The sequence below is a fragment of the Bactrocera latifrons genome, unplaced genomic scaffold (assembly GCF_001853355.1).
Source record: "Bactrocera latifrons isolate USDA-ARS-PBARC rearing strain unplaced genomic scaffold, ASM185335v1 scaffold_87, whole genome shotgun sequence".
In the NCBI taxonomy this organism is placed as follows: Eukaryota; Metazoa; Arthropoda; class Insecta; order Diptera; family Tephritidae; genus Bactrocera; species Bactrocera latifrons.
In genome coordinates, this window is record NW_017537567.1 from 302,303 (window position 1) to 322,666 (window position 20,364).

At 38.1% G+C, this 20,364-nt stretch overlaps 3 protein-coding genes across 7 annotated transcripts in view; 1 reads left to right on the forward strand and 2 right to left on the reverse strand.

The window, feature by feature from the left end:
* Nucleotides 1-894: 894 nt before the first annotated feature.
* LOC108977331 (glutathione S-transferase theta-1) lies at nt 895-6,129 on the reverse strand. Of its 3 annotated transcripts, none has more exons than XM_018946950.1 (5): nt 5,981-6,129; nt 4,235-4,375; nt 1,852-1,957; nt 1,276-1,592; nt 895-1,142 (listed from the first exon to the last, which is right to left on the reverse strand). In XM_018946950.1, exons 1-5 carry the CDS (start codon nt 6,024-6,026, stop codon nt 997-999), a joined length of 756 nt encoding a protein of 251 aa, XP_018802495.1. In that variant the 5' UTR covers nt 6,027-6,129; the 3' UTR covers nt 895-996. The 3 variants fall into 3 exon arrangements, with proteins under 3 accessions (XP_018802495.1, XP_018802496.1, XP_018802497.1); XM_018946951.1 differs by lacking the exon at nt 5,981-6,129 and adding an exon at nt 4,502-4,589; XM_018946952.1 differs by lacking the exon at nt 5,981-6,129 and adding an exon at nt 4,447-4,465.
* LOC108977329 (protein PRRC2A) overlaps nt 1,053-20,364 on the forward strand; it is a 125,272-nt gene continuing 105,960 nt past the window's right edge. Inside the window, exons 1-2 of one of the 3 annotated variants that reach the window (XM_018946947.1) lie at nt 1,053-1,156; nt 16,903-19,307. In XM_018946947.1, the coding sequence (XP_018802492.1) occupies nt 17,116-19,307 (2,192 nt within the window). In that variant the 5' untranslated portion in view covers nt 1,053-1,156; nt 16,903-17,115. Of the gene's footprint in view, nt 1,157-11,357; nt 11,567-16,902; nt 19,308-20,364 lie in introns of those variants that run through there. The other 2 variants (XM_018946946.1, XM_018946945.1) reach the window with 2 other exon arrangements.
* On the reverse strand, nt 6,422-8,151 carry LOC108977330 (replication factor C subunit 5). Its single transcript, XM_018946948.1, has 6 exons — nt 8,028-8,151; nt 7,907-7,971; nt 7,386-7,836; nt 6,997-7,211; nt 6,836-6,913; nt 6,422-6,771 (listed from the first exon to the last, which is right to left on the reverse strand). Exons 1-6 carry the CDS (start codon nt 8,063-8,065, stop codon nt 6,620-6,622), a joined length of 999 nt encoding a protein of 332 aa, XP_018802493.1. The 5' UTR covers nt 8,066-8,151; the 3' UTR covers nt 6,422-6,619.

The window sequence follows — 20,364 nt, forward strand, 5'->3', positions numbered from 1 at the left end:
TGTTTTAATAATTTTTTTTTTAATTTTATTTATGCACTTTTCGATTTTGTTTCACTATAATTCTTATTTACTGTTATATACATTTTTTCTGTGTTCGATACTCAATGTTGTGAATAAAGCAATAAAAAATTATTGAATTATCATTATCAATTTTTTGTAAATCCGAAAATTTGCATTTCCAGTATAATTATGATTTTTTAATTAACAACTTTTTGTTGTAACCTGAAAATCTTAAATAAAAATAATTTTCAAAATTCTAATCTCAAATTGAAAGTATTAAAAAAAATGTTCTAAATACCGAATTAAAAAATTCAAAAAAAAAAAATTAATCCTGAAATATTCAAATCAAATACTGAATTTAAAAATTCAAAAAAAAAAAATTAATCCTGAGAAATTAAATTCCAGACATCGCATTGGAAAAGAAAAAAATCTGATTTCCCTTTTTTTTGCATACTTCGTGTTCTACTAAGTAAGTACTCTAGAGCAGTGGTCGGCAAATTTATGCTTTCAAACCATTTTTTTGGAACTAGTTTCTTCAAAAATTAAGTTTTCATATTAAGGACCAGGTTTTTAAAATTTATTTATAATTTTGAGATTAAAAATTTTACTTTTGTTTAAATTTGTATTATTCAAAAATTCACAAGTCTTTAATTAATTAAGAATTATAATTGTCATTCTACCTAGATTCTAGTAGTTTTATTTAATTTTGATTTATTATATACTTTTTTTTCTTAATTTTTTATTCATTTCATTTTTTTATTTAATTTTTTTAAATTGAATTTTTGTTAATTTGTCTATAAGTAGTATAGTACTTTGAAATGTGTTGTTGTTTCGTATTTTTTTATTTCCGTACTTAACAGATATATTTTTCGCTATGTAAATTTTTTAGATTAATTTATTATCATAATTAAAAATATATTTTTATTTTCTGTTTCACTCTATTACATTTTATTTTTTTTTTAACAAAATGTCACAAAACAACGTCGCTTTCATTCTTTATAGCTTTGCATGTGGTGCAGTTCCACTGATTTTGTACACATACTGGTGAGCAATATCATAGTGTGGATTGCAGCCGGCGCGCACGCGCTTTAGCCATGCCTTAATTTTCGGATATTTTATGCGCACGTCGTAGTCAGCCAAACCTGCAATGAAAAAGGTAGGAATTTTAATTATAAAATTGTATTATTATTAAATTATTTTAGTTTAGTCTTCAAAGTTTAAATTACTATATATTTTTCTGATTTGAGCAAGAATCAAAATTGCTCGACTACCCACGTATTTGTTCTATTTCACACGCGGCAAAAATATCCGCCGCCGTCAAACGCTGTCCGGTTAGGAAATCTGTTTTTTGCAGCCACACATTTTCGACAATATCCAAATTGGCTTCCATGTGTTGAGTAAGGTGCTGAATTTTCTCATTTGACGGCCGTACACCGGTTAGCAGTGGATCCATCCATATCGTGCGAAAGAAAAGGGAGCAGGTCACACGCAAAGTGATGTGGTGCCATTCGAGAAACTCATCGACGCGCGCCTGCTCCACGAAATATTTCGGGTATAGATGTTCGGGTATTTTGCCCTTTGCGCTGAGGTATCTGTAAATCGAAAATGTTTTAGTGTTGCGACAGAAGAAGAAAAGCGAAGTTCCTTAGAGGATATCTACGAATGTTTGATAGAATTTCAAAAATTAATTTGGGATAGTAGAAACTCTGTCGCTTTTTGGCAAAAACAACTGTTAAATTTTTAAGTCCTTTGACTTATGTATCTGAAATACTATTGCTCATATTTATGTATGTACAAATTTGTTCTACTAGAAATATAAAATTTGGTTTGGTTTGATGATTTTCTCCTCACCTGAGTATAGCAATACTTTCGGCCAATTTGTAGCCATCGTCGATAATGCAGGGTACACGTTGGAAACGATTTATATTTTCCTTAAACTCTTCAGTCAAGTGCTCACCTGTGCAAGTAGAGGAAACAAAATATATATTTGAAAGGTTATATGGCGGTCGAGAAAAATTAAAAACAAGCAAGAAATATCTATTTTTGGGTGCAACCGAACATTTTATATTCTTGCAACTTGCTCAGTTATTAAATAATGTGAAATTTCTTCAGGTGCTGGCAAAACTTGATATTGAGTATGATCTTTAGTATCGGCTAGATTCTATGTATTTTTGCCAATACCACATACTAAAAAGTTTTCCCTGGGTTTCATAAAGTACCTCACATACTATAGTATAGTATAGGACTAAAGGCWGTCCAATGTTCGAAAATCCTTATAATAGTTCTATGGGGGGCAAGGTCAATTTTTCACCCAATTCAATCCATTTTAGGCACAAAGATACAATGTCATAAGTAAAACACGCTCTCTCCTTTTCATTGAGATAACTCACCTGTTGACCGATATTTAGTACAAAGCCACCTGGAAGTTCGAAAATCTTTAAATTAGGTAGATCGGGGCTCAGGGAAGTATTGATATTATGAAAACCATATTTGACATATAGTTACACTATTATCAGGAAAAGATTTCAATTGTATATACCATACATCGATCAATACTTTTGGTTAAAAGTCAACCATCGATACTGGAGTTCACATATTCGGTACCTACTGGCTTGAACAATTTTGSTTGGATTTGGGAAATTTTTGGTCATAACGTGACATTTCTAAAATCATTATTCGTGCAAAGTTTTATCCCGTTGCTGTTGTTGTTGTTTTAGCGACAGAATTCTGCTGAGTTGACAGTCCTTGACTGGATACAAAATTTGGGTTCGTTCCGGTTACGTAGACCCGACTGTCATGGGAACGGAAGTGATGTGTTTTGCTGGATGGATGGAACGGGCTTATATYAATTTCTTTGTTATTTGTGTACTGCAAAGTGAAGAATCAAATGACACTTAAAATTGTGTTATTTTCCGATTTCGCCCATTTTTGCATTGTGACTTGATAAGAATGTCACGTACTAAATTTAGTCGCAATTGGTCGGCCGGGCTCTGAGATATGTGATTTCTTCTAAAAGTGGGGGTTGGCACGCCCATCGTCCTATTTATACACCGGCTCTCATAAAGCCCTCTTATACCATATCGGGTGTAAATTTTTTTTGAATCTGGTACATTTAGTCGTTGAATTGCCACATTTTTAAGAGTTTTTAACCACACCGGATGACCTTTGGGGAGCGGACGAGGTTTTCCTCCGATTTCATCCATTTTTAGAGTACCCTATCGACACTCTAAAAATGGATGGGTGCCGTGTGCGAATTTGGTTACTTTAGCTTAGGGAGTTTTTTACTTTGAATCAAATAGAGGACGAGGCCACGCCCACTTTTTCAAAATTTTTAGCATACAGGCTCCTCTTGCTACTGCGATCGTCTGTGGCAAATTATAGTCTATATCTTAATTTAGTTCCTAGTTAAGCCTTTTATAAGTTTTCGATTAAAGGAGTTCTGTGGGCGTGGCAGTGGTCCGATTACGCTCATCTATGAACTCGTATTTTGTTTAGTACTAAGGAACCCCCATAGTACCAAGTTTCAATAATCTTTACTCAACTTACAGCTTGCATGGACGGACAATCGGACGAACAGACAGTCACTCGCATTTCAACTTTTCTCATCTCTCTTTTCAGACAAGCACTTTATTCCGATCGTTCAGTTTGTATGGCAGTTAAATCCGATATCGGCCGTTCAGATAGCTTCTTGGTGAGAAAATTTTAGATCGACTTCGCAAAAATTGATCTTATTTATAATATTACTGGACTCATATTACCCCTTAGTCTGAGTCCACACACGAAAACTTTTGTTGCTAATTATCGGCAACTTAATTTTTGCTGTTGCTCATTCTGTTCACATAGGCGTTTCGAGTCTCAGGTAACTCGCGTAGTTAAATTTTTTACATTCCCTCCAAGCAACTTTGACTCGCATACAGAAAAAAAAGAGTCTCCGTGTGTGAACCGGAACTTAGTGCTGACGATATCTGCTTCGATTAGATTAAAATGGAAAATGAAACCCTTCGCTTTATATTTAGCATTTAGTGGATCTGTGTCAATATTACTATATCGATCACATTATGGTCCTCTTGCGTCTCCTAATGTACATAAAATTAAACTTTGTCTATATATACATTTGGGCATGAATTCTTAAGCGAAGAATTTTAAAACAAATTGCCTCTAATAAGTATTGATAAAGAGATGGATTTTAGTACACTGAACCCAACGCAACTAAGTCCAAGCACAGTCCACTTACCTTTGCGCAGGGCGACCGGACAATCTTCATATTGCACATTGCTAATCTTGAATATGATATAGAGCGCACGCGACGGCTGCGACATTAAATCATAGTAGAAGCGCAGTGACATTTTCACCTTTGGACCACAACTATTTGACACTACAAAGCAAACGAAAAAAAAAAATACAAGCAAATATTTATTGATGCATTATATTTTGGTTTCTAATTACAAATTCAATAAATTAGTATACTCTATGCATAAGGTGTAGCACTCATCTTACGCACATTACAAAAACAAAGATTACACTTTACAAGCTCACAAGTTGTATGCGCTTTTTCATGCTACCAAACTCTTTGCCGTTCCGCGATCAACTGCCTTTCATTGCAAAATTTTCTACTTATGTGTCAAGCAAGAGGGTCCCATTGGTGGGCTGCTCTCTTCAACTCACTTGTGCTCATTTGCTCATTTTTTTCGATCGAAAGTGAACACTTAATTATATTATTTTTATCAGTTGAAGTGAATACTTAATTATATTATTTTTATCAGTTTTTTGTTTACATTTTTTTAATGAGAGAAAAAAGCGCCTCGCTGTTGGGCGTTGGGACAAAGTGCGTTGAAAATATACATACAGAAATGTATGTTCTGTATGTTGGTATTTAAATATTTGTTGTTAAATGTAGCAATGATCCACGGGTATTGCATTTTATCAGGAAATCATAAATGCGTGGAGTTTTTCTTCAAAATGTTTAATTCCCTTAAAAAGTTTTATACAGTTGCAAAAAATTGCATATCTCGTGAATTTTTTTCCAAGAGATATTTCATTTAATAAATAAATCAAAAAGTATTGCAAATGTACAGAATTTAATGTAATTTGATAATCGGCTATTCATTTTGAACAATTCGGGTTCCTTGATCACGTAGCCGATCTCTCGGAACAACTCCTCGAAAAATCTTATTGGCGGTGAGAAAGTTTTTTTTTTCTAAAAAAAAATGTTTTAAACCCCTCAAATCGAAAAAAATACAGGTAAAGACCCAAGGAATAGTCATAATTGTTTGTTTTGACATAGTGGTGACTATCAAAAACAAAAAATTATTTCCAAAAATCTCATTCCTTATCATCACCTGATTATGATTATTTCACCTACTTATTATTTCGTAGTAACAGATTAAGAAAAAGACGTTTTACTCATTTCGGGAGGCCTGTTTTTGCATTCTCTGAGAAAATGTACACTAGTGATGTATAAGTTTTATACCAATATATAGAGATTTCGAGAAAGAAAAATTTTATCGATTTTTTCAAGCGGTAGATTTTATCCTTACCTACAACTTTGCTATATTAAACTTTTCCATAGGAGTCTGAGTTTTGCTCGAAATCAAGATAAACTGTTTTAAAGCCTTAAAATTTCAACCACTCGGTCTCTTTCTTCTTTCCTCTTCCCGACTTCAGAACGCTCGTAAGTTATCATTCCTCTCATTAGTGTTATATTATTTTTCTATTGTGTTTCAATCTACTACGATTCCTTTCACTTTTTACCATTTTCGAATACTACTACACTGACCTATGTATTTCTAATTTTCTGTATACCGAATAAACAATTTTGGTTTTCCCAAAATATTTTTTTTATTGATTTGGCGCGAAAAGACTCCGTAACTTCAACACTGCGATTCGGTTTTTTTTTATAATTATCACTCATTTTTCTTCTTTAACACTCCCGATATGTTGGTACAAATTATTGGAAAATTTTAATTAATTTATTTCTTACATGCCCTTGAGTCGGAGTGAAACCATTTGCACAACCAATTCAACATGATATATATTGATATCAATCTGAATGTAAATCACATATATCTCGACTTCTTTCTTTTTAACATTAAAAGGCCCATTTTCGCATATTTTTTTCCAAATTTAATATTCTTCACTTTAATATAACTTTTTACTCCCGTTCTGGCATTTGTTGCTTCCAGAATTATTTCAAAACAATAAAATTCGATAGCAGGAAACTGCCGATATTTATAGCGTAGCAGATTTGCAAAAAAAAAAAAAACAAAAACTGGGTTAAAAAATTAGTTTATCAGCATTGACTGACTAGCAGCTGAGCGAAGCTGATAACAGTAAGAGTAAAATAAGCTCTCATTTCTGTTGAAAAAGTTTTTTTTGTTTCGCAGTTCATTTCAAATGTTGTCACATCATTTAAAAAAGTCGATACATTTAAAAAAGCTGAGCATATGTCTATTTTATCTTCAACGTGTTGTTAGTTTTGAATAAGCTTAGGTTTTATTTCTTTGACAGTATTGATTTCCGAAAAATACCTAAATGTTGAAATTTTTTTTAATATAAAAAATAACTCAGAAAAATATATCCATCTTCGAGACACTACAACTTTAGTGACACATTCTTGTGTTCAACTCTCTAGCGAGACCATGTCGCGACAGATAAAGAAAGCTGCAATCAATGCAGTTGTTTGTGGACCCTCAGTGCAGCCTTTTGCCAGACGTTCCTCGATGCTAGCCATTTTAATCACAAGCTTATTCATTACGCCTGGCGGTAATTCCACTGTAATAAAAAATAAAATAATTTAGCAAATATTTTTGAATTAAAAAATATCTTTACAACTTACAGCGCATAACAAACAAATGCAATTCTGTAAGAATATCACTCAAAGCGAGACCGCGTACAGACTTTATGCGTTGAATTTCTAAAAAAAAAAAAAGAAAAAAACAACACAATACAATAAATTTAATGTTTAAACAAGCGTAAATAAATGATAAATCCACTAACCATCATAAGCTTCCTCGAAGCCCTCTGTGGACAGTAACGTTTGTAACGTACGCTCTATATCACTACGTAGTGGATGACCCACACAAGTGTATACATTGTCCTCATTAACAACATCGAATGCCATGGAAGTACTTTGGAGCACATTGAGTACCTTGCGCATATCACCTTTTGAGAGCGTCATTAAAGCTTTCTTGCCATCTTCAGTGACATTTAACCTACAAAGATATATTACTATTTGTAACATATTCCAATCACATTTCGAAAATAACAAGCACGCAAATTTATGGTACGAAACATGAATCTTTCGTGACAGCTACCACATAACTACATTTATAACTGTTCATACTTGCTGCACAACATATTTTTTGTTCATTCAATTAATAACTCACTTTTCCTCCACAATAATCTTATCCAATCGTGGTAATATTTGCTCGGGCGAAAGCGGCGCAAAACGGAAACGCGTACAACGTGACTGTAGCGCTGGTATAATTTTACTTAAATAGTTACAAATGACACAGAAACGCACATTTTCCGTATACTTTTCAATGATGCGACGCAATGCATTTTGTGCATCATTCGTCATAGCATCCGCCTCATCCAATATAATTAACTTAAAGGAGCCGCTGAAAATGGTGCGTGTTGAGGCAAAATTTAATATTTGTCCACGCACAATCCCAATGCCACGGTCATCTGAAGCATTCAACTCCAACACCATTGATTTAAATTGTGCTGGACTGTAGAGTTGTTTGGCACATGCAAGAATGGTGCTCGTTTTACCGGTACCAGGTGGGCCGTAGAAGAGCAAATGTGGTAACTGTTTCTGTTCAATGAAGCGATTTACTGCAGATAGTAAAAGAAATAATAAGCTTTATGAAAATATTTTTTGAAATAAGGTAGCTGTTGTGTTTACTTGTAGATATTATTTCCTCATGCGATATCAAGTCGTCCAGTTTTGATGGTCGATATTTCTCCACCCTGTACCGAAAGTAGAATCTTAATTATCGTTTTTATATTAAAATAATAACACTCACCATGGCATTCGACATTGTTTTTCAACTTCCTCGCTCATTTTTTGTGTATATTTATGGAAACAATTAATACAAATGAAATTGAACGCAAGTTGGCGCCGGTAACTGTCAAAAACTCAAACACAAGCAGCTGTTTTTAGCGTGTGAGTGTTTTTTTTGTTATTGTAGTAATTAGGGTTGCATGTGTAGTTTGATGTTGCCATACTTAGGGTAATGTTTCATTTGCAAATTATTTTAATATTTTCAAATAAAAATTAAACTAAAAATAAAACGGTAAAATATGTGAACACAAATCAAAATACAATAATTATTCTTACTTTTTTTAATAAAAACAATATTTACTGGGTCTGTTTGCTTTCCATATTAGTAATTGGAGGTTCCTAAATTTTTTAACTCAATGTTATTGACTCCCAAAACTTTAAATGCGTTTTTCTCGGAACACTATTTTCAGCGTTGGTGCGGAAAATTTGTCCAAAACAGCTCGATCGAAGAAATAAGATTTTTGATAATGATTATAACATTTTAATCCCGTCTGAATTGCAACAAAAATTCTATTTTGTTTGAAATCTACCATTTTTTCTCAAAAATCGTAATATTGAGTAGGTCTTTCATTAAAATCTATATTCATCTAAAGTAATAATTTGTTGTGTATTCATCTAATCGTAAGCAAAGAAAATTTTCTGACCGCCAGGCATCTTTTTTCGAAGTTCTCCTGGAGATCGACTACGGAATCAAGGAATTTTTAAGTTTTTTCTTACTGAACTGTCGATTATGAAAGTACGTTACATTAGTCTGACTGCCTTACAAACCTCTCTATTTTAAGCTTCCGCAGCCTTATATAGGGAGGCGGGCGTTTGTTGGGACACCTGATATGTATATCATGGTGCCAAACTTTATTCTCATACCTAAGAGGTTGTATGGGGTTTCCTTTGACCACTTTCGTGAAAACCGTCGATATAGTCGCCTCGAGCCGCTGTCACTCCTCGTTAAAGATGACTTCATTTTCGGTACTGCGATCAAATATCACCAGTTCTATTGAGTCAGCCCATTTAGCGATTTTACTGAACCTTGGTGCAAGGTTTCTTACCGAAGGAAAATTCTCCCTCATACGACTTATTTTGTTCGCTTTTTTTGGTTTTATTTATACATGCTTATTGAGATCCATTTTAAGCCGCTATCCTACTTATGGAATGTAGTCGCCTTTAATAGTCCTAAGGTTATCTCGGTTAAGAGGCCAAGGCAAGGGTTGACGCACGCGAACAGCGTAAAGGCGGATTCCTTTTAATCACACCCACCTATCGACTTAATGATGACGGGAGAGCAACGTACCCCGAGTCTACCAGTTTTTAACGGAACGAAGGAAGTCTCAGTATTAAAAGCAATAGCCCAGGGTTCAAACCATGCCCCAAAATATAGCATCAGTCCTGATTTCTTAGTCCGAGTCGAATCCGTGGTCAAGGTCTTTTAGGAATTTTCACAAGCTGTGAAGGCCGCAGGTCATTTAGCGTTGCCCACAATGCTCAGCGCGAACTCTATCTTTTATACATGTTGTTGTTTAGCAATTAAAAATATTCTATGCAAGAAAAGTCTTATAAACATATTTATATAGAAAAATATTTGAAAACATATCCTTCATCTTTTATTTCTCTTTCAACGATCAAAATTTAAGCATTTACCCGCAAATATAGTATATCCACATATCCTCTCTTAAAATATTTTTCAAACATAAATAATTTCGAAAGTAATGGCTTTTTCACTACCAATGTCTCATATTTACTTACATACATACATACTTACATATATAATGCATCTGCAGTTAAGCTCTCACACTCCTTCCCGAGCACGCATTGCTTTTCTAAAGCGATCAACACCTACTTTTCAAGCATTGAAAGCACACAAAGAGATGCTAGCCGCTCAAAGCGTGCAGACCGGAAGTAGACGCCATTCAGTCTATCAAAAGCAAGACTGTCACACGCTGCGTGCATACATATTTGCATACGTACATATACATATATTGTACATATATGTACGAGTATATATAATGAAGCTGAAGTGCAACAGCATTCAAATGCGTGTACTCGCATACAAAAATACGTACATACATACATACATACATAAGAATATGCATGGCTACCGTGATATACGAATATATGTACATATGTGTAAGCTAACACGCAATTAATTTGGCGTCATTTATACACATACACATGTACACGTACAGGCAACTGCGTCACTGTCAACCCACCTGTCATTATGGATGACTGCGCTGCCAGCTGGGGTTGCGCCTGCTTACCCGTGAGCTTGAAATGAGCCTCAACTCACACTCAAAAACAGCATGACACGTTATCCCCACACACATACACACACACACATTATAAATATGTATATGTGTGTGTGTATGCATATCATCTCTGCATTCGAATAAACGCAAAAATAAACAAACAATCCACAAGCCTCTCCCCGAAACACCACAGTGCTGCCTTGTGCGCCCACCCGAACCCTTTGTCGCATGCTTTCGTGCCCGCAGTGAGTGGGCGCGTTTTCATTCATTGCCTACACCGTGACCGCTTACAGCCTCCTCGTAGTGCCGATTGCGCTCGTCAACGCTCGTTCGGCAAAAAAAAAAACTCCCAAAGGAAAAGAAAATAAAATATAACAAAATACCAACAACAGCGGGGGGCGGCAGCCGGGGTGGTGTGCAAAAATAATAACAAACAAACAAAACAGAAATTCCAATGGTGTCACCAGCGGCTCGATGCCATTAACCGCCCTAGTGTGCTATACATAATATAACGGCAACACATATCCATATATACACCTGAGTACATGCGTACTTCTACTTCCAGGAGCTGTATATACAACATACTATATATGTGTGCGTGCGTGCAGCTCAGCGGCCGCTTCCGTTTCCTTCCAGTGCGTTGGTGTTTGAGTGTGTGCTTGTATGTTTGTTTTGTTGTTGTTGTGCGCGCGCCTGGAAGCGGCGCGGGAAATCCAATACACACACTACAACAAAACACGTACACACACACACACCACTGTGCTTCCGGTGCTTCCAATCGGCTGCTGTTGATGGATACTACACTTTGCTGTTGTTGTTCTTGTTGTTGAACGCGCGCAAATCTGCTTGACTTGACTTGACTCGACCAGCGATTTGCCGTGTGTTTGTGTGTTTATTTGGTGCGAAGCATTGCTGCGGCCGATTCGATTCGTGTGCCGACGACGATGACGATGTTGTTGGCAACGACGACGACGACGACGACACAGCTCATGCCGCAGTGCTGAGCGGCTGGAGCGCTACAGCAGCTATTGTCATTCCATAGTTGAGTTTTGTCGCAGCAGGATCGCAGTTTCCTTGCACGCGCCACGATTTTTTTGTGCTCGCTTTTTGTGATTTGTTGTATTACACACATTGCAAAGCAGGATACATGAGAACGCACTTGTGCTCGGAAAGCAAATTATTTTTGAACTAAAAAAATAAAAGCAGACAGAAATAGAAAATTTTCAGCGTTTCTTTGCGGTGTTAAGCCACAGCTGTTTGGGTATGAAAAATGTACCGTTATTTGTGTCGATAATTGTAATCCGCAATGGTCGTGTGTAAAAAGTGAAAATCGGTTATACATATACGTATATATTGTATAGCTATATTTGCGTGTACTCTAAGGCTATAAATTGTGCATGAAAAAGCTATATCCGCTTCCGGTTTATAAAGGTGTTCAATTCCATCGAATCGAGTAGTAAATAGTTTTTGATAAAAAAGTGCGTTTGTGCAAAAATTTCAGTGTATACACACTCGTTAGGGTAGTGGCGAAAAGCGAGCGTGCGAGCATATGTAGCAACAAAAATAACAACGAGTATATGCATGTGTGTGTGTGTGCGCTTACTACAATATTTAGTGCAGTTGTGCTTATAGTGAAAAAGCGAAAACTACGCAAAAACGGTCGGAAGAAAGTTGAAAGTGATAGAAGAAAACAAAAACAAGCAAAAGTGAGAATTTGCTACAACAACAACAACAAGTGCAAAACATAAATATCTCTCAAACAAACAATAAAATTCATATTTCATATGAAACAGCCACAATAAAGAATCATAAATTTTATACAACAACAATAGTAACAAAAAAAAAACAACAGCAACAACAATATCATGCAATTACAACACACTATAATCCCCAAACCATTAAAAAAAAAAAAAGAAACAACAATGTTAGGCAAAAACAATGCCACTTTTTAGCCCACTTCGGTGGCGGCAGGAAAAGTGTTATCCTTTGACAAACAATCTCACACTTTGCCACACAGTTATCGTCGGTTTTTTCGCAGTCAGCCTCCTATTGTATTCTATACTACAATTAACGACGAACCGAACGAAACTATTGTACAACTACAACGCTTCGTCGGTTTCACATTCGCATTTGCAACAGCAGCATAGTTGCATTCCACTACCAACAACACATACAAACACTCCCATATAGCCACGTATACCCACGCTCACCGCAACTACTACCGCCTCCTGCTACTATTTACTTAGCTCCCCTCATGCTTCGTTTCGGCCACGACTTTCGCCTCGTTGTGTACGTTTGTTTGTGGTTCGCTACGAGTCAAGTGGTTATTATGTATTATGGCTTACACTATCCCTTTCGTTGGCTTTCAAATTGAACAATGCTTGGCCGCCCAATATCATCTCATCCCCCCCTCCACCGAACTTGAAACTGCCCCTATGCATATCGATGTGTATCTAGTAGCTGCCTGATATGGCTAGTCTGCTCTGTGCTGGCAGTGATTGTGATTATCTCTATGCAATCGTATGCACAGCTGAGTGCGTCTTTACTCGAAACACTTTCTCGCATTGCATGCGCAATGAAAACGCCCATAAATTCATCATACATTGTTGGATCGGCAAAACTATTTCTTCAACGTGGATAGTTCTTGCTAGTGCTCACAATTTGTATGGATGTCCGAAGGTGCTCAAGATGTTGGTCGTTTGGAGTGTTGAGGCAGTGTTAAAGGTTAATATTATTTATAAGTCCATATAAGCCGCCTCTATATGGATTCCCTACATTTCTACTAGTTGAACTATTTACCATTACTTATCACATTAAGTTATAATTCTAACTGCAGAATTACGATTATCGAAAAATCCCCTAGCAAGAAGAAGTGGGAGGTGATTTGAAACAGTCCTAGACAAAGTAAGGATGCAATAAAACACTACCTACGTGTCGGACGTGAAGTCTTCCCAAATAAAAATCATAAATTAAAAAACAAAAAAAGCTGGTTCAAGACAAGCAGCTTGACAAACTTTTTCGAATGTCCGCTACTTAAGGTATTGTAAGATTCTTCTCTACAATTCTCATGCCAACCCATTATGCCACTGAATAGTTTATGATCCTAAATGTGAATAAGAAACTAAGGAACTTTGTGGGAGAAGTTGTTTCAACAAAAAAGAGCACGTTCCAATTCTGCTGGGATTAAGGTCCTTGGATCCCTGTTTTTTAATAGAGATCAAATAGCAGCTAACAGTATATTGGAATTAATCAACGAGCTGGGGCTATGTGAGTCATTGTGTCTTAGTGGAGAGCACGATAGGTCTTTGGTCGCGATTAAAAATTCGTCTATTGTCTAAACTCGGTATGCCAAAATTGCTAAATTTTCTCTATCTTATTTCAGTCTTTTTTAGTTAGCTGGTATATCATTTGTGGTTAGGTAACAAATGAAGAGGTGTTAGGAACATAATTTGAAATCTTGATTCCGGTTGAACCTGTCAACATGATAACAATCCGAAGCATACGCCGCAAATTGTGAAGGACTAGTCTATTTCGTTTTCTGTGTAATTGTTAATGTTTTCGATTGGTAATGTTCTATGAATATGTGTATATCTTTTTCACTTAGGGCACCTGTTGCTCTTTTCTTTTTCATTTTCTTTGATCTAACTGTTGAAATTGTAAATTTCATTCTGTTCTAAGAGTTATTTCTTTTATGTATATGTAGGATTACCTTTGCCTCAAATTTGTCGAACTGTTCAATGTTTTCATGCTTCTATAAGAATTAGATATGCAGTAATAAGTTCGATCTCCAATCTTTGAATCATTCAATGCAACTTTGAAGTCATTTATTTTATGCGGATAAGCATACTTTCTCATATACATATTGGGTAGTAATTTGAATCTAAGGCTATAGTCAAAAAGAAACTCTTATAATGTGATAAGATAGAAGGGCTAGGAAAAGCTATGTTTCAAATTTAATACCAAATAGCAAATATGAGTTTAAAGAGATTACGTTTAAAAGCCAGCTGATATAGACTGAGATTGCTGAGTGAAGTTGATACAAAAACAAGACAGTACTGAAATGTTTACTTTCAATCAAACAATTTTATTGTTTTTATTAAAAATGTTAAAAACATATTTTTGCTTGAAATGATTTTTTTTTAACATAAAGATCCGTGCTAAAGTCTAAATTCTTCTTTATTGGCATAGAAACTGCTTACGCGGTTATAGCAGAGTTCATAACGGCGTGCCTGTCGATCAGGCTTTTCGCCATTTGGCGCCAATTGGAGAGGCCAAGTGAGCCAAGTCCTTCTCGTATTGTTCTTTAAAACGGAGTGGACGTTTTCCTCTTGCTCTGCTTCCCTCAGTGGTACTGCGGTGAAGAATTTCAGAGCTGGAGTATTTTTATCCATTTGAATGACATGACCTTATTTCACTGAACTATGTTAATATCGTCGTATAACTCGTACAGCTCATCGTTCCATCGAATGCGATATTCGCTGTTGCCATTGCGCAAAGGACCATAAATCTTCCGCAAAACCTTTCTCTCGAAAACTGTTAGAGTCGCGACGCGTTGTTTCCTCATTCGTTCATGCCTCTTCAGTATAAAGTAGGACGGGAATAATGAGTGACTTATAGAGTTTGGTCTTTGTTCATCGAGAGAGGACTTTACTTATCAATTGAGTCGGAAGTAGCACCTGTTGGAAACAGTTATTCTGTTATACTGGTTGGCGTTAATATTGGCGCTGGAAATTATCTACGACTTCGAGGCTATGACTGCCAATAGTGACGTGTAACCCAAGTAACGAGTGCGTTGTTTGTTTGATAACAGGACATATTTTCTCTTGTTTTTGTTCTTTACCAGCCCCATTTGATTTGCTTCCTTATTTTCACTTTGTCTTAAACCTTGTTTGGTATCGCACAGCTTGGAGAGGGTCTTCCCGATCCTGGCGGAGCTTTTGGTAGTGCTCAACGTCAGTTTACACTGCCGTATTAGTTTTGCGGGAATACCAAATTCAGGCATACCGGCATAAAAGCAGTTTCTTTTCGTGCTGTCGAAAGCAGCTTTGAAATCGACGAAGAGTGGTCTGTGTTGTGGCGTATGTCGAATACGCCATTATAATGGTCAGTTGTTGAATATCCATACCTAAAGCCACACTGATAAGGTCCAATCGGTTTGTGGACGGTGGGCTTCAATCTCTCACACAATACGCTCGATTGAACCTTATATGCGATGTTGAGGAGGCTTAGCCCACGGTAGTTGGCGCAGATTGTGGGGTCACCCTTTTTGTAAATTGGGAAGAGCACGCTTAAATTCCAATCGTCGGGTATGCTTTCCTCCGACCATATTCTACAAAGAAGCTGATGTGTGCATAATTAAATGCTGGCATATTACCAAAATTATGAATCTGTATAAAGGGAAAGTCTTATTCGAACTACACGAATTTGACCTGTTCAGGAAGATATCACGTTCCTTTCAACCAAAACGGTCTCAGTAGCTGAATAGTTAGAGCTGGATACTAGCGCTACACAGGTTATAATCTGTACTTTAACCATCATCAAAGTACGAGTTCTTTATAAATAAACTACTAAGCGCCAATGATTCCTTTCACCATTATTCTCAATGTTTCCATTTATTCTGACTGTGAGTAATTTCTTTCTCACATATTATGTAGCTTAGTGAGTTTTTTATAAGAATAACTGTAAAGATTTATGACAGCATTAGCAATGAAATTCTTATTGATATTTCCATTGTCAATGGGTCCACTTAGTGGGCCACACCAGTGAGAGTGAAAATGAGGAAACAAAGCAGCTTAACGGCTGCCACAACTCAACTGATTTCACATACACACAGTACATTTATACATGTGGACATTGGTAGTATTGGATGTTATTTAGTGTCTGCCGAATTCGTGGACGATATTAATGCACTTAAAAGCCTATACACAAACTATTGGTAATTTCTTGTTGGTGGAGATAATTTCCACGCATTTACGTTGGCACTGCGTCAACCGCCAGACATCAAGTACATTATGGTTCCTCGGAAAAACCGAAAGTGCGCATAAGTGAAACTACTTGTCTGTATGCCTGTCTGTCTGTCTGGACGATTCACCACAAAAAGAGAAAACATAGCCTTTCGCTACAAATAAATACATGTGTGCGTGTGTATGTGGACCTGTGCTTAACTCGTTGGAGGGGTTGCACGCTGGTTTGGTTGTGTTGTTCTCCCTTAAATACTCTCCAGCTTCTGTATTCTTTTTCCTGCTACGCATTATTTTTGCCGTCTCCTGGAGGCTCAAGATTTTTTGGCAGACGCGTTAATAATATAAATGCGTTCTAGCGCTTATTGTTGTTGCTGTTGTTATCGTTCGCTGTCACACATTTATTACGCGGAAAGAGCGCAAACAAAAATATAAATTGTTTTGTGCCATTAACCGAAGTGGCAAGCACGAGCTGTGTTGAAGTGTGTGTGTAAGCGAGCGTTCCTCACAGGACCTGTCCGGCCTCTGCCCTGCGAGACATTTGTTTTCGGAAAGCAACCAAAAATTATATGAAAAAATTGTGACGTAGTGAATTTGTCGTAAAATTAAACAATACTGGTGTGCGTTCTTATTGTAGGTCTCTGAACTTGGCGATGGCGCCTCAAGCCGCAGTGAAGATGCCTAAGTGCAGTGTTTAAGCGGATGCAAAGAGTTAACTGTGCTTACGTGACTTAGAAACGAAAAAAAATAACTCAAACTTTTGAAGAAATTAAACACAAGACATCGAAACATTGCTCGAACAGTGTATCAGTGTTGATTGTCACCGTTATAGTGCTGCCTAACCGCCATCATGGATAGTTCCCCTGATCTATCCTTGAAATTACGTCGCGGCTCGAGCGATTCGCGTGACAACTTTTACATGGATTTCGCGCAAGGCATTGACTCCGACATCGAAGAGGTGGATAACAGCGCTTTGGCCCTCGAACCGCAGCAACCGCCACCGCCACCCTTGCCCATCGTCGCACCCGAAGATGTACTTGGCGCCGGTTTTATACCGCCACCACCGCTGGTTATGCAGGGACAACCATTGCCAACACTCACCGAACACGATGATCTACCACCAACGCCACCACCACAAGAACAACCCATCGGCACCGTGCTTGACTCACCGCCTGCATCGCCAACATCATCTGTACTGGAAATGATACCACCACCACCACTTTCACCATCTATGATAACACCGCCACCTGTACGCGCAGTGCCAATGGCACCACCTTCACCACCAATCGAAACCGAAGACGAAGGTGACGACGCCGATGTGGATGAGGAAGAAGAAGAGGATGATGATAAATCTACACCGCCACCACCACTACCGCCACTCCCATCAAATTTTTCTTATGTACATGGTAACGGTGGACATGGTGTGGGCATACCGGGTGCAGGTGTCGCTACACCACCTAAATCGCCATCAACTTCACCATCTCCACCAGATACACCACCGCCGTGTCCAAAAATGTTATTACCAACGAAGTTGACTTCACCACCGCCACCACCACCACCGATGCATTCACCAATGCCATTGCCACCGTTGACACCGCCCTCAGAGAGTGATCAATCGCAACCGAATTCACCACCGCCATTACCGCAGCATGCACCACTACCACAATCACCACCACATTCAACTGGTTCGCCAGCCAGTTCGGCTGGTTCACAACCGCGTTCGTCTGGTTCACAACAACGTGTTGTGCTGGTTTCGCCTCCGCTTTCTATAGGCTCCCGACCACGTTCCATGGGTTCGCCGCAAGGCTCGCTTAATTCGCCACCACATTCGGTCAGCTCGCAACCGCGTTCAATTGGTACGCCACCACGTAGTAGGGAGCTTATACCTGGAGATGGCCCGGCTACACCGCCACCGGATTTCGGTGAGCCAAGTGATGTTATTGCTGCTGCTCTGGTTGCGGCTATCGAAGTGAAGTCTTGTGAACTAATACAAGGTATAACGCAAGGCACTGCCTACAATATGATTGATGAAAATAAATCCTCAAATGAAGATGAGTCTACGACGATAACCACACCACCAAGTAATGGTTATTCTGGTTCCTCAATGATTGTGCCACCTGCTGATCAATTGGGTGAATTGGAACAGGATACCGGCATGATGCTAGCTGATATACCGCCACCCTTAGGCATGGAAGATGAAGAGCCAGACGATATTCAGCAAGAAGAAATGGAAATCCATGAAATGTCACCCAAACTGCCAGTAGAACCCATGGAAGTTGATGAAATAGTGGAAGAAGAGGAAGCCTACAGCGAACGTACACCAATCTCCGATCGTCAACCAAGTGAAGATCACACCACTGCCGACACACCAGCTGACGAGGTGGTCGAGACGCGCGGCACGCCAACATCACAAGCCACACCACGCAGCACACCGCTGCCAACACCACCAGCTTCCGGTTCGCCGAAGAAAAAACGCAGCAGCGTAAGCATCAGTGGTGGCAGCGGTTCTGGCAGTCGCGGTCCCAGCCGTAGCGCCAGTCGCAGTGGCAGCCACAGCGGTAGTCATGGCGGCAGTCGAAATGCCAGTCGCAGTGGCAGTGTACGTGGTAGCATTGCGTCACGTGCCGGTAGCATTGCCGCCGCCTCAGTTGCTTCAGCAGCAGCATCTATTGCCTCTGGTTCGCCACACGTGGTTGAAGCAGCAGCCTCGGCGGCTGCGGTGGCTTCACCACAAACTTCTATCAAATCGATACGTAGTCAACCGTCGTCTATAAAATCGGCAAATTCAAAACATAGCGCCTCACCACCAATGATGAAGAGTCCACCGGAGGGCGATCGTCCACCGGTAATGCCATCACCACCAATGATGCGCTCTCCGGCACTCGTCAAGAGTCCACCTCTAATGCATAGTCCACCGAAGGTGACCAGTCCACCACGTGTGTACAGTCCACCGTTGGTTGGCAGTCCACCAACGCGTAAAACGGATTCTTCGGAATTGGAAAAGGAAGCGGAAGCAAAGGCGGTAAAAGCACCGTCAGTGGGGTAAGTGTAGGAAAAATAATTATATTTTGTATTTGTTTGAATTTTTTGGGAGTTTGAAAAATCTGATAATCACTAAGGTCGTAAACTTTGAAATAACGGGTTTTTGCTTCACAATTCCTATATAAACAATAAATTAAGGGATTATTGTGAGTTTATTCATACAAAATGCCTAGATAGTTGAAAAACACTTTTCTTAAAATAAATATATATATGTATGTATATTTGACTGTGAATATTTACGTATGTTCATACAGACATAACTGCCCGGAAGCGATTTCTATCTGCCTTAAAGCATATATGCAGTCATTAGGATTTAATGTCTTTGAATGCCAGCACATAACTAACGGTGAATGTTAGATTCATGAACTCGTTAACATACAAACATATGTATATGCACCACTACATCTATACAATTTTGTAAACACATGCATAGAATGGCACTGGCTTTGCCAACGTCACAATTAACCATCTTGAAAAGGTTGCAGCAGTGAGTTCAAAGTGCACATTACAACTATTATACAAATATGTATAACTACATAACTACACGTAGACATAAGTACATAGATTTTTCTATGCATTTGTTGCATGCCTTGCAGTGCCTCGTAGTGATGTTTGGAAGTCATTGTCCTGCGGAGCAAACAGTCACGCTACGACACGGCCTTTTCCACTTTGACGCTTGTTATTATTGTGTTGCTCTTGTTGTAGTTGTTATTATAATAGTAATGGAAAAACTAGCTGTTGCACCAACTGGCATGAATATAATTATTTATTAATGCAATGACAGAAAAAAATGCGGAAGAGAGCCTAGGAGAATACGGTGGGATAGTCAAGTAGGAACTACCATTTGTACTATATAGATACATATGTATATGTAAGTGTCAAATATGAATGCATGTTCGCATTGCTCATATATAGGCTGCTATATTGACACGGTTGTCTCCCACCACAAAATTCTTTGAATTTCGAGTTCTAAGTTTTCCAAGTTGGTCACTAAAAATATACGTATGTACATATCTAAGTTTAAAAAATTTACTTAGAATATTGTTTAAACATTTCT